At 42.4% G+C, this 13362-nt stretch overlaps 1 protein-coding gene across 4 annotated transcripts in view; it reads right to left on the reverse strand.

Moving 5' to 3' along the window:
• Positions 1-1523: 1523 nt before the first annotated feature.
• The window catches only part of NISCH (nischarin), an 85539-nt gene continuing 73700 nt past the window's right edge, over positions 1524-13362 (reverse strand). For 2 of the 4 annotated variants that reach the window (XR_011315020.1, XM_069736839.1), the window contains one exon: positions 1524-6451. Coding sequence is in view for 2 of the 4 variants with exons in the window: in XM_069736839.1 (XP_069592940.1) it covers positions 5832-6451 (620 nt within the window). In the remaining 2 variants the exon portion in view is untranslated. The remainder of the gene's footprint in view (positions 6452-13362) is intronic. The other 2 variants (XR_011315021.1, XM_069736840.1) reach the window with 2 other exon arrangements.

Below are 13362 nucleotides of genomic sequence, written 5' to 3' on the forward strand. Positions count from 1 at the left end.
TACCTGCGGTGTTAGTGTCAATGATAATGACTAACTTATCCAAATATTGCACTTCTAATTATATTGGCAGGGAGACATGTGTCCTTACTTCGGGACAGTTGGATCTTTCAGTAATAGAATTCTATGTGTAAGGTCATAGAAGAGCCGCCTGCAAAATATATCTGTACATGGCTTTACAGACACTTGGTTCCGCGACAGTAGAGGGAAGGAAAGTGTTAAACATGTATAAAAGCTGCTGATATAAGAAGGCAGAATCCACAGAGATACATCAAAAAGGTTTATTTTGAAATTAGACTTTGAGATCACGGTAAAACATTAGTCTTCAATGATTCATTCAGAAATTATTGGTTTATATTTTTTGTTAATATAAACTGTGCTAAAAGGTAAATATCACTTTAGTTGTTCTCGGGATTGGTGGCGGTCCTAGAGCGAGACCGGCAGCAATCAGTGACTAAATTCAAAAGTGACCAAAACAGCAGCCAAAAAGGATGAGAACAGAGAAATGGTCTGTGGTCACCCCCTGTAGAACCACTCCTTCATAGGGGCTGCCTTGCCAATTCATTTCAGTATTACTTACCTTATGAATAGATAACTTACCAATTCGGAACAAACACTTTAAAAGTGAATCTGTTAGCAGGCATTTGCTATGTAATGTGAGAGCAGCATGATGTGGGGGCTGAGAGCATGATTCGAGCAATGTATCAATTACTAGGCTGTATGTTGCTGCTTCAATATAATCAGTGTTTTATCAGCAGGAGATTATTACTATAGGACTAAGTGTCTCGTTTCTCCTAGTCCAGCCCCACCTCACCACCGATTGGCAGCTTTCTTTCAACGTAGTGTGCACAGAAAGCAGCCAATCAGTGGTATGTGCAGGGTTATACAGAGCTCAGCATTCTGAGTTCTGCCTCACAGAAAGCAGCCAATCAGTGGTATGTGCAGGGTTATACAGAGCTCAGCATTCTGAGTTCTGCCTCACAGAAAGCAGCCAATCAGTGGTATGTGCAGGGTTATACAGAGCTCAGCATTCTGAGTTCTGCCTCACAGAAAGCAGCCAATCAGTGGTATGTGCAGGGTTATACAGAGCTCAGCATTCTGAGCTCTGCCTCACAGAAAGCAGGGATTGTATCAAAATGATAGCAAGCAGCCAACAAGTGCCATCACGTAAATCAGGGTCTCAGCCCCTACATCAGGAATGGCCTGATCTTCAAATATTCCCTCTAGTCCTATATTCCCCAGTTTCCAGTCTTAGATCTGTGTGTGAAGGGGGCTGGCCTATTGGGTAATTTCATTACCAAACCCGGCCCTCTTAACTGGCTTTACATCAGCTATGAAGAGAAGGGTGCTGGCTAAGCTATTAAAATGATCTCATCAGCCAGCCTCCTTGGAGGACCTTATGACCCTGCATCTACAAGTGAAGCCGCTGAGGTCGGGACTGCGGAGATATCTGGGCACCTGTAAGAATGGAATTACATTAGAAAGTTGAATAAATTACTATTTTATGCTAAAGTTGATTTTTTTTCCAACTGGACAACCACTTTAATTTTTAAAATATGTGTGCAAGGTAAATATATAATTTTATGTTACATCTACAGTAAATGCAATGATAAAATAAGTGAATAATGAATATAATATAACAAATAATATAATAACTTCAGGTGAAGAACAAAAACCACAAAGAAAAAAATCCATGTAATTTTCTCTTTGTACATCTGTACAGTAAGAAACTAAATATCAAGGAGCAATTAAGATCCAACAGCTGAATTGGTCGCTGCTTACACTCGTTACACATTTACATATATAAATATCTATTCTCATAGAAAATGCTGTATTGAAATAAAATATGCAGCCATTTACTTATTATTTGATATTATATCATATTTAGGTCCTACGATCTGTGCAGATTATTTTCTTATTGTATCTTTATAGTGGTCGGAGCTAAATTCTTCTGGTACTAGAGGGGGCACACCGCATGCGGACACATTGAACACAATGGCTGCAGGTAGCCAAGAAGTGTTTTAAAAAAAAATGTGACTATACAATTTATACTGCACTGAATAAGAAAACAGATCAAGTAAGTTAGCGATATACACAGGAGAGCGGCCTGCCCATACAGATGGACAGCTGGAGCGGCTACACATGCCAGGTTAATCGCAGGAGTATTAGCCACTGTATGGCACATCTAGCAACACTTATGCCCAAGGGGCATATGTCTGAATCTTGCTAAACGGAACCTGTCAGGTTGGATGATGCTATTAACCTGCAGATATAGGATCAATCTGTAGGTTAATAACGTTAGGAAGGTGCCCGAAAGAAAATGAACTTTATTCCTCCTGAGAGCCGCCGGCTTTCAGTCACTGATCACTATGCTCTAAGAAGTAGCTGTTCACAGCACTGAGTGTTGGCTGTAACCACGCTCCAGCACTGATTGACAGCCGGATATCCAGTGAATCAGTACAGAGCCGGCTGTCAGTACAGCAGGCTGTGAGCAGTGTGTGTAGGCATTTTGACACGCCTCTATGACTGAAAGCCGGCAGCTTCTGGAACAAATAAAGTTCATTTTCTCCATACTTTCAGTAAGGCGGCCCAGCACAGCAGGGATTGCCTAACAAACAAGCATTCCCTGCACGTGTTGTGGCTGTCTAACAACCGCAAAACAGGCAGCCGCAGGGACCCGAACATATTTTCCGAGCACGCCCAAGATACTTGGATACCACCCGAGCATGCTCAGATAACACTTTCTCCGGGCACGTTCGCTCATCACTAGTATGGACATTTGTAGAAAAACAAATAGAGTTGACCAAAAAGATTTGCAGGACCCTTGTAATCCATGGGTGTAGGAACAGAGCCCTGCAAACCTCCTCCTACCTGTGGCTTCCCCTCTTTGGATTAGCAGACCCCACAAAATTATTACGCACCCGAGAGGTTATGGTGGCCTACTGATCGGAAGAGGAGGTGGTTTGCAAGGTTCAGATCCTTCGGTCATGGACTACTGACATGGCTGCTGAACCAAGGTCTTGGGAATTATTTTGCTCAAATGTAGTGCACAATTTACTTACGGTAGTCTGTGGGTTCTAGTTAAAGGGGCAATGGAATAAGCAAGTGTGATATCACATACTACGAGCCTTGTGAACAAGACGGGCTTTACATCTATTCTGTAGACATGAGCAATCCGAAAGCTGCAAAGAGACGAGGCACATCATTCTGGAAAATAGCAAAATATTTGTTCTATACATTCGTCTTGCAATGACAGACACAGCTCAAGAAAATGTTACTCCATCATCAGAACAAATAATAATAATGTAAAGCACAGCTTTATACAGATGGAAGACTTATTAGTCCCATTAGATTTAATGTACTGACCGCGAGAAGCTCGGTTTGGATAATTCACAGCGGCGGATGAACGTTACATACAAGTGGTATAGTATACATTACAGGAGGGAAATATGCAAAGTGCGGATTGGCTCCAGATGGCAGATTTGTGCAACGTGTAGTAAATGTTACATACAATATAATACAATACATAAAAAATATATATCCTTCGTTAGCCTGTGTATTTACTGCAAAGAGCAAAGAAGTGGTGAAGACCCAAAAAGTCAGCACGTAAGGTGCATGCCATGCCAACGATTAGCCATCGTGGAGGCTACAAGTGTGGTGTAAGGAGACTTAAAGGCCAGACACAGCTTCCACGTCATGTCTGTCCTAACATGATCCCTATAAATGCTTACAGAAAGCCTGCGAGTCCCACGTCTCCAGCTTTCCATCAGTCTGTGTGTGTGAGGGGTCCTAGCTCAGTATCTCAGCCTCAATTACATGGCCTAGCTGAGCTGCTTTAAAGGGAGTAGGTCACCCCGAAAACTGCAAATGACACCTCTATGTAGGGGACTTAGTGGCGCAAAACTACACAACTAACTTTTTTTTTTACTGATGTGATTTCATAGGGGCTAAGTCCCATATATAGGTATTTAATTAGCTGAATTTGCAGCTCGGGAGTGACAGACTCCTTCTAAAGGGAATCTGTGAGCACTTTTTACCCAACAAATGCGAAAACAGAGAAAACGGATGTGGAAATAAGTACCGTGTATATGATCAATATGCCCATTGATACTAGTAGCAGAAATAAGAAAACAGAGTGTGACTCTGCTGTGTGACAAACTGATCAGACGCCACGAGTCGGCTAGGCGGTCCTTGACCGTGGATGTGGTTTTTGACTGTAAACCCTTTACCACCTTTCCCCTTTGCTCCTGACTGACGGGCGGCTGTAGTGGTCTTCATCATACAATATCTTATCTGCTCCCCCAGCATTGCCCATATGCTGGATTACAAGAAATAAGACGATGAAGACCACTCAGTCTTCATTCCGGAGCAAAAATGGAGAATTTACAGAAAAATGTAAACACCCGACACTTGGCGTCTAATTAACATGACACAAAACAGAAGTAAAACTTGGACTATGGTATTAAACTTATCACCACGTCATCTGTCTAGCGATCAAACAGAGAGATCGTCTAACTATCCATTGACTCCTATATTATTAGCGTGTGTTCACTGAATTTTTTTTTTTATATATTTATATTTAAGTGATTTTTGGAGTGAAATTTGCTTCCAATGTTCCTTGTTTCAGTGGATTTTGCTTCCAATACTCCTTGTTTCAGTGGAGTTTGCTTCCAATACTCCTTGTTTCAGTGGATTTTGCTTCCAATGTTCCTTGTTTCTGTGGATTTTGCTTCCAATGTTCCTTGTTTCTGTGGATTTTGCTTCCAATGTTCCTTGTTTCAGTGGATTTTGCTTCCAATGTTCCTTGTTTCAGTGGATTTTGCTTCCAATGTTCCTTGTTTCAGTGGATTTTGCTTCCAATGTTCCTTGTTTCAGTGGATTTTGCTTCCAATGTTCCTTGTTTCAGTGGATTTTGCTTTCAATGTTCCTTGTTTCAGTGGATTTTGCTTCCAATGTTCCTTGTTTCAGTGGATTTTGCTTCCAATGTTCCTTGTTTCAGTGGATTTTGCTTCCAATGTTCCTTGTTTCAGTGGATTTTGCTTCCAATGTTCCTTGTTTCAGTGGATTTTGCTTCCAATACTCCTTGTTTCAGTGGATTCTGCTTCCAATGTTCCTTGTTTCAGTGGATTTTGCTTCCAATACTCCTTGTTTCAGTGGATTTTGCTCCCAATGATCCTTGTTTCAGTGGATTTTGCTTCCAATACTCCTTGTTTTAGTGGATTTTGCTTCCAATGTTCCTTGTTTCAGTGGATTTTGCTTCCAATACTCCTGGTTTTAGTGGATTTTGCTATTTTGTTTCTAATACTCCTTGTTTTAGTGGGAAAACAACATTGTTGTTTATACAAAAGGCTTTTTTTAAAATTGCGAAAAGGAAAAAAAAAAAAGAAAACAGTGACTTTTTTGCATGTAGGCTCCCTTCTAAAATCTACACCAAACTGAAGTTGTGAAAAATCTACAAAAGAATGTGTCGAAACTAAAATCGGCATGGATTTTTTTATGTGGATTTTGCTTGAAAACTACATCATACTTTTCCACCTTCGAAAAAAAAAATCTATGTGAACACAGCCTTATAACATTCTATGAAAAAAATGTATTAGTCGTGAGATTTTTTCGCAGCTTGTTGGGAAATCTTGAGCCATAATGTTCCGGAGGATCGATTCCTGGCCCACTGTCACATCTGAATCACCCTGTAAAATAACAGGGTACTTAAACCGTAGTAGAAATTAGTGTATTTGCTCATACAGCTGCTACAGATGCTGTAAAAGTCAAAAGAAATGTGCACAGAAAAGCAGCATTAACACCATATATTGGGCTTCATTTTTGGGTAATAAACCTTATCCCGTCAACTCCAAAGGTAACTCCCTACCACAGAGTATCTCCCACTGGCGTGCGAGTAGCGAGATCAGCTTTTCGCGGCAGTCAGCGCTGGGTATGAAGATGTACCACTGGACTTCTTTATCTCCGACACATGATTTTTGATCATCAGATGAGCTTAAAGGTTCTCCGAAATGGTCCATTGATAAGCTATGCATCAGGTCCTGGTTACTGGAGTCATCAAAGACAAACGTTAGCGTTTGGGGGTAAGTTTGATAACCCATTAAAACCCGGTCTAAATCCCTTATGCGCCTCCCATCCATTAACTGATACTTATCTTTCTTTGGGGGCTCTTTGGCGAAATCTGGGAGTGGATAACTAATGTAATCTTCATTGAACAGAAAGAGGTCCGAGCTTGTAAGGATGAGGGTCCTTGGCTGCAGCAAAGCTTCACGATCGGGTCCGTCTGCAGAATTCACGTGAAATGCCAGAACATATAGTAAAATATTCAGAGAGGGTAACACGCCAGAAGTGTCGTTCTGCTCAGTCACAATGTAGGTCAGGTCCTCGATCTCCTCTTCATTAGGATAGATGAACTTTACTCTACTGGAATGAATCAGTTCATAATTTTCCATTTTTCCTGAAATAGAAAAAAAATATATATATTTTTTTCCACTTACAATTTGAATATTGGTAAAAGGACAAGTCCAGTGTGCTATGACGAAGTGGGCACATATACGTTATTTAATGGGGAAAGGTCTATTTGCGCAACCAACCCACACAGCCGCCGTTGATGTCCTCCTCCTTGCGCAGCAGAGATGATATGGCCAGCGAGGAGGAGGTCACTGAAGCCCAGGGTGCGTTATTCCAACATCTAAACCGATATGCCAAGCAAAAAAAAAAGTTGCTTCAGCACATGTAGAAGATACTGCCTAGACCATCAAGGACTTGACTAGGATGAAGGACTAGGGATCAAAACGGTCATGAAGGCAGTTTGGGAGGCTTGGGGGACCTGCCAGATTGTCTTTGAAGGTGTTGTTCAATGGAATTCATTTTTAAAATATCTACAGGAGTTACCAACGTACGAACCCTGGGAGTCCGAGTGCTTGGACCACCATCATTTGCAGGAACAGGGGTCTAAATGTCCCGTTTAATGGAACAGATGGTCAACCACAGCTCTATTCACTTCTATGAGACTGATAAAGCAGTTGTCTCCATCAGTCAATCAGAAGACTTTCAGTGCCGCTCACTTCTGCATTGAGAGTGGTGCCAATGGAGATACGATCCACATCCATGGTGGACAGGAATGGTGCACGTGTCTTAGAACAGGAAACGTGCCAGTGGATGGTAACGCCATCGGACCCACTCTCAATGCAGAAGTGTGAGGCTCAATATCGCATCCACAATTGGCAGGTATCGCACACGTGACCTTCTCTATTAATCAGCAGGTATTGCTCCTCTAAACAGGACACGGTACCTGCAGATCATGGTCACGTCCTTGGCATATATGTGGGACATAACGTCATCCGTATGGCTCACTTCCAATGTGGCCCGGTAAGACTATGGATACTCCGTTTAAACACGTCCTGTGGACAGGAAATTAATAGGTTTTACCCATGAACACATGTAGGAGGCAAGGAATAATAAGCAAATAATGTCTTGGAAATGACTGGCATAGACTAGTTATTATAGGGAAAAAAAGCAGTGGCTGCTGGATACATGCTGGGATTGCCCAACAAACAGGCTATCCCTGCATGTGTTGCAGCTGTTGACATGCAGTTGCGGGGACTTCGTATCCGAGCATGCCGAAGACACTCGCTTAGCACACGAGCATGCTCAGATAACACCTTATCCCAGCACGTGCGCTCATCACTAGTATGCACTTATGAGATGATACAGGAGACGTGTGACATATAAAGAGATGCATAAAGTGTTTGATATTCGGTCATTATAGGGGCAGGTTTCAGAATGAACTTGATCTTTGCACTTGAATAAAGCAGGCACTAACAGGATATGATTGTCTAGTGTCAGGAAAACAAGCGTCAGGGAAACAGAACTGATGCCAGGCACGCTGGAGTCTACGAAGAATATCTGGGTCGCCCTGCAGGTGGATTTGGGTGGGAGACGGCAATATAAAAGGGGAAGACGTGACATAAAATACACTACGCCTTGATCCTCGGAATCCAAATGGTGCAGTGAATTTCCTGTAATCCGGCAGCTGACAATCCAAATAGAATTCAGATCTTGCAGCTGCAAGATAAAGTAAGTGAACCCTTTAGCGTCGTTCCCTATATATCTGCAATGGTTACTAATAACATTTGGTCTGATTACTGTTAAAGGGGGTTCATTTACTTTTTTTTTTCTCACTGCACAGTGAATGTTTATGTACTCAATATAAGACACGAATAGTAAAACGGTGGTGTGGTTTTTGTTCATTTACATTGTGTTTCTCTATAACTATGACTTCGATAACTGTCAGACCACATTGTATTAATAACCTATACAGGGTTTATAGGGAAGATGATATAGAAAGAGAAGACTGAGAAGAGAAAACTATTAGGAAATTGCTGTAATTAAAAATAAAAGAGGCAGCAGACTAACATTTCACTTTGGGCTGGTGACCCTAAGACTTTCTATCCTATGCGGGTCCGATATTACTATAAACAATCAATATTCCAATAACAAGAAGTTGGGAGATATCACTTTCGGATCGAATGACAGTGGTGACCATTACCAATTCGAAGACTGAAAGAGCAAACTAAAGCCTCCGGAATATACACTGGACTAACGTCGGTCAATGCCGCAGATATAGAGGAGTTTGCCTGACGTCTAATGTGTATATAGGGGGCCCCTAATTCTCCTGACAGGTGATGGCGCAGATAAGGATCCCACATATCCAAATTCAGGCTCCCGATACTTTTGTTCTCTAAGAGATGGTCCATCGTCAGAGATGGCCGACAGAGACCCTCGTATAGAAAACACAGGAGCGCTTCGCCAAGTGAATGTTCCCGCTTATGGAAAAGGTGGAAGAGACAGGAACCGGACAAACGTTCAACCGAGCAGTCGTTTGGCTGGCAGCTATCTGGAGGGTATGGTGGAGCTTAAAGCTGCAGCCCCGTCATACTCACAATTAGGCAGGGGGATGGAGGGGTCCCGGCAATCGGAAAGGTATAGCATAGCCTTGATGCCCGTTTCCTGTACAGCTACTATGTAATCCCTAAATATTTTGCACCGTATGCTTCAATACCTGAGCACTAGGATTTATAAAAGTAGCAGAACGTTTACTAGATATGCCATACGTGCCAAATTGCTGGGGGTACACCGAGACCCTCACTGATGCACCGTGATACTGCCAAAGTTTAAGGATCTGATGGGGGTTAGCTCAGTACAGAGATCTGCTATCTCTAGCATCCTATAGAAATCAGGATCTGATGGGGTTAGCTCAGTACAGAGCTCTGCTATCTCTAGCATCCTATAGAAATAAGGATCTGATGGTGTTACCTCAGTACAGAGATCTGCTATCTCTAGTATCCTATAGAAATCAGGATCTGATGGGGTTAGCTCAGTACAGAGCTCTGCTATCTCTAGTATCCCAAAGAATTCAGGATCTGATGGGGTTAGCTCAGTACAGAGCTCTGCTATCTCTAGTATCCTATAGAAATCAGGATCTGATGGGGTTAGCTCAGTACAGAGCTCTGCTATCTCTAGTATCCTATAGAAATCAGGATCTGATGGGGGTTAGCTCAGTACAGAGCTCTGCTACCTCTAGTATCCTATAGAAATCAGGATCTGATGGTTAGCTCAGTACAGAGCTCTGCTATCTCTAGTATCCTATAGAAATCAGGATCTGATGGGGGTTAGCTCAGTACAGAGCTCTGCTACCTCTAGTATCCTATAGAAATCAGGATATGATGGGGTTAGCTCAGTACAGAGCTCTGCTATCTCTAGTATCCTATAGAAATCAGGATCTGATGGGGGTTAGCTCAGTACAGAGCTCTGCTACCTCTAGTATCCTATAGAAATCAGGATATGATGGGGTTAGCTCAGTACAGAGCTCTGCTATCTCTAGTATCCTATAGAAATCAGGATCTGATGGGGGTTAGCTCAGTACAGAGATCTGCTATCTCTAGTATCCTATAGAAATCAGGATCTGATGGGGTTAGCTCAGTACAGAGCTCTGCTATCTCTAGTATCCTATAGAAATCAGGATCTGATGGGGGTTAGCTCAGTACAGAGCTCTGCTACCTCTAGTATCCTATAGAAATCAGGATATGATGGGGTTAGCTCAGTACAGAGCTCTGCTATCTCTAGTATCCTATAGAAATCAGGATATGATGGGGTTAGCTCAGTACAGAGCTCTGCTATCTCTAGTATCCTATAGAAATCAGGATCTGATGGGGTTACCTCAGTACAGATCTCTGGTATCTCTAGTATCCTATAGAAATCAGGATCTGATGGTTAGCTCAGTACAGAGCTCTGCTATCTCTAGCATCCTATAGAAATCAGGATCTGATGGGGTTACCTCAGTACAGAGATCTGCTATCTAAAATTATATAGAAACCAGGATCTGATGGGGCTAGCTCAGTACAGAGCTCTGCTATCTCTAGTATCCTATAGAAATCAGGATCTGATGGGGTTAGCTCAGTACAGAGCTCTGCTATCTCTAGGATCCTATACAAATCAGGATCTGATGGGGTTAGCTCAGTACAGAGATCTGCTATCTCTAGGATCCTATAGAAATCAGGATCTGATGGGGTTAGCTCAGTACAGAGATCTGCTATCTCTAGGATCCTATAGAAATCAGGATCTGATGGGGTTAGCTCAGTACAGAGCTCTGCTATCTCTAGCATCCTATAGAAATCAGGATCTGATGGGGTTAGCTCAGTACAGAGCTCTGCTATCTCTAGCATCCTATAGAAATTAGTATCTGATGGGGTTAGCTCAGTACAGAGCTCTGCTATCTCTAGCATCTATAGAAATCAGGATCTGATGGGGTTAGCTCAGTACAGAGCTCTGCTACCTCTAGTATCCTATAGAAATCAGGATCTGATGGGGTTAGCTCAGTACAGAGCTCTGCTATCTCTAGAATTAATATAGAAATCAGGATCTGATGGGGTTAGCTCAGTACAGAGCTCTGCTATCTCTAGGATCCTATACAAATCAGGATCTGATGGGGTTAGCTCAGTACAGAGCTCTGCTATCTCTAGAATTAATATAGAAATCAGGATCTGATGGGGTTAGCTCAGTACAGAGCTCTGCTAGCTCTAGAATTAATATAGAAATCAGGATCTGATGGGGTTAGCTCAGTACAGAGCTCTGCTACCTCTAGAATTATTATAGAAATCAGGATCTCATGGGGTTAGCTCAGTACAGAGCTCTGCTATCTCTAGAATCCTATAGAAATCAGGATCTGATGGGGTTACCTCAGTACAGAGCTCTGCTATCTCTAGAATCCTATAGAAATTAGTATCTGATGGGGTTAGCTCAGTACAAAGCTCTGCTATCTCTAGAATCCTATAGAAATCAGGATCTGATGGGGTTAGCTCAGTACAGAGCTCTGCTATCTCTGTGATCCTATAGAAATCAGGATCTGATGGGGTTAGCTCAGTACAGAGCTCTGCTATCTCTGTGATCCTATAGAAATCAGGATCTGATGGGGTTAGCTCAGTACAGAGCTCTGCTATCTCTAGCATCCTATAGAAATTAGTATCTGATGGGGTTAGCTCAGTACAGAGCTCTGCTATCTCTAGCATTTTATAGAAATCAGGATCTGATGGGGTGATCACAGTACAGAGATCTGCTACCTCTAGAATTAATATAGAAATCAGGATCTGATGGGGTTAGCTCAGTACAGAGCTCTGCTATCTCTAGCATCCTATAGAAATCAGGATCTGATGGGGTTATCACAGTACAGAGCTCTGCTACCTCTAGCATCCTATAGAAATCAGGATCTGATGGGGTTAGCTCAGTACAGAGCTCTGCTACCTCTAGTATCCTATAGAAATCAGGATCTGATGGGGTTAGCTCAGTACAGAGATCTGCAATCTCTAGTATCCTATAGAAATCAGGATCTGATGGGGTTAGCTCAGTACAGAGCTCTGCTACCTCTAGCATCCTATAGAAATTAGTATCTGATGGGGTTAGCTCAGTACAGAGCTCTGCTACCTCTAGCATCCTATAGAAATCAGGATCTGATGGGGTTAGCTCAGTACAGAGCTCTGCTACCTCTAGCATCCTATAGAAATCAGGATCTGATGGGGTTAGCTCAGTACAGAGCTCTGCTATCTCTAGCATCCTATAGAAATCAGGATCTCATGGGGTTAGCTCAGTACAGAACTCTGCTATCTCTAGCATCCTATAGAAATTAGTATCTGATGGGGTTAGCTCAGTACAGAGCTCTGCTATCTCTAGCATCTATAGAAATCAGGATCTGATGGGGTTATTACAGTACAGAGCTCTGCTACCTCTAGTATCCTATAGAAATCAGGATCTGATGGGGTTAGCTCAGTACAGAGCTCTGCTATCTCTAGTATCCTATAGAAATTAGTATCTGATGGGGTTAGCTCAGTACAGAGCTCTGCTATCTCTAGCATCTATAGAAATCAGGATCTGATGGGGTTAGCTCAGTACAGAGCTCTGCTACCTCTAGTATCCTATAGAAATCAGGATCTGATTGGGTTAGCTCAGTACAGAGCTCTGCTATCTCTAGTATCCTATAGAAATCAGGATCTGATGGGGTTAGCTCAGTACAGAGATCTGCTATCTCTAGTATCCTATAGAAATCAGGATCTGATTGGGTTAGCTCAGTACAGAGATCTGCTATCTCTAGGATCCTATAGAAATCAGGATCTGATGGGGTTAGCTCAGTACAGAGATCTGCTATCTCTAGGATCCTATAGAAATCAGGATCTGATGGGGTTAGCTCAGTCCAGAGCTCTGCTATCTCTAGTATCCTATAGAAATCAGGATCTGATGGGGTTAGCTCAGTACAGAGCTCTGCTATCTCTAGCATCCTATAGCAATTAGTATCTGATGGAGTTAGCTCAGTACAGAGCTCTGCTATCTCTAGCATCTATAGAAATCAGGATCTGATGGGGTTAGCTCAGTACAGAGCTCTGCTACCTCTAGTATCCTATAGAAATCAGGATCTGATGGGGTTAGCTCAGTACAGAGCTCTGCTATCTCTAGTATCCTATAGAAATCAGGATCTGATGGGGTTAGCTCAGTACAGAGATCTGCTATCTCTAGGATCCTATAGAAATCAGGATCTGATGGGGTTAGCTCAGTACAGAGATCTGCTATCTCTAGGATCCTATAGAAATCAGGATCTGATGGGGTTAGCTCAGTACAGAGCTCTGCTATCTCTAGTATCCTATAGAAATCAGGATCTGATGGGGTTAGCTCAGTACAGAGATCTGCTATCTCTAGGATCCTATAGAAATCAGGATCTGATGGGGTTAGCTCAGTACAGAGATCTGCTATCTCTAGCATCCTATAGAATTCAGGATCTGATGGGGTTACCTCAGTACAGAGATCTGCTATCTCTAGTAT

Source organism: Ranitomeya imitator, chromosome 8, assembly GCF_032444005.1.
Source record: "Ranitomeya imitator isolate aRanImi1 chromosome 8, aRanImi1.pri, whole genome shotgun sequence".
Lineage (NCBI taxonomy): Eukaryota > Metazoa > Chordata > Amphibia > Anura > Dendrobatidae > Ranitomeya > Ranitomeya imitator.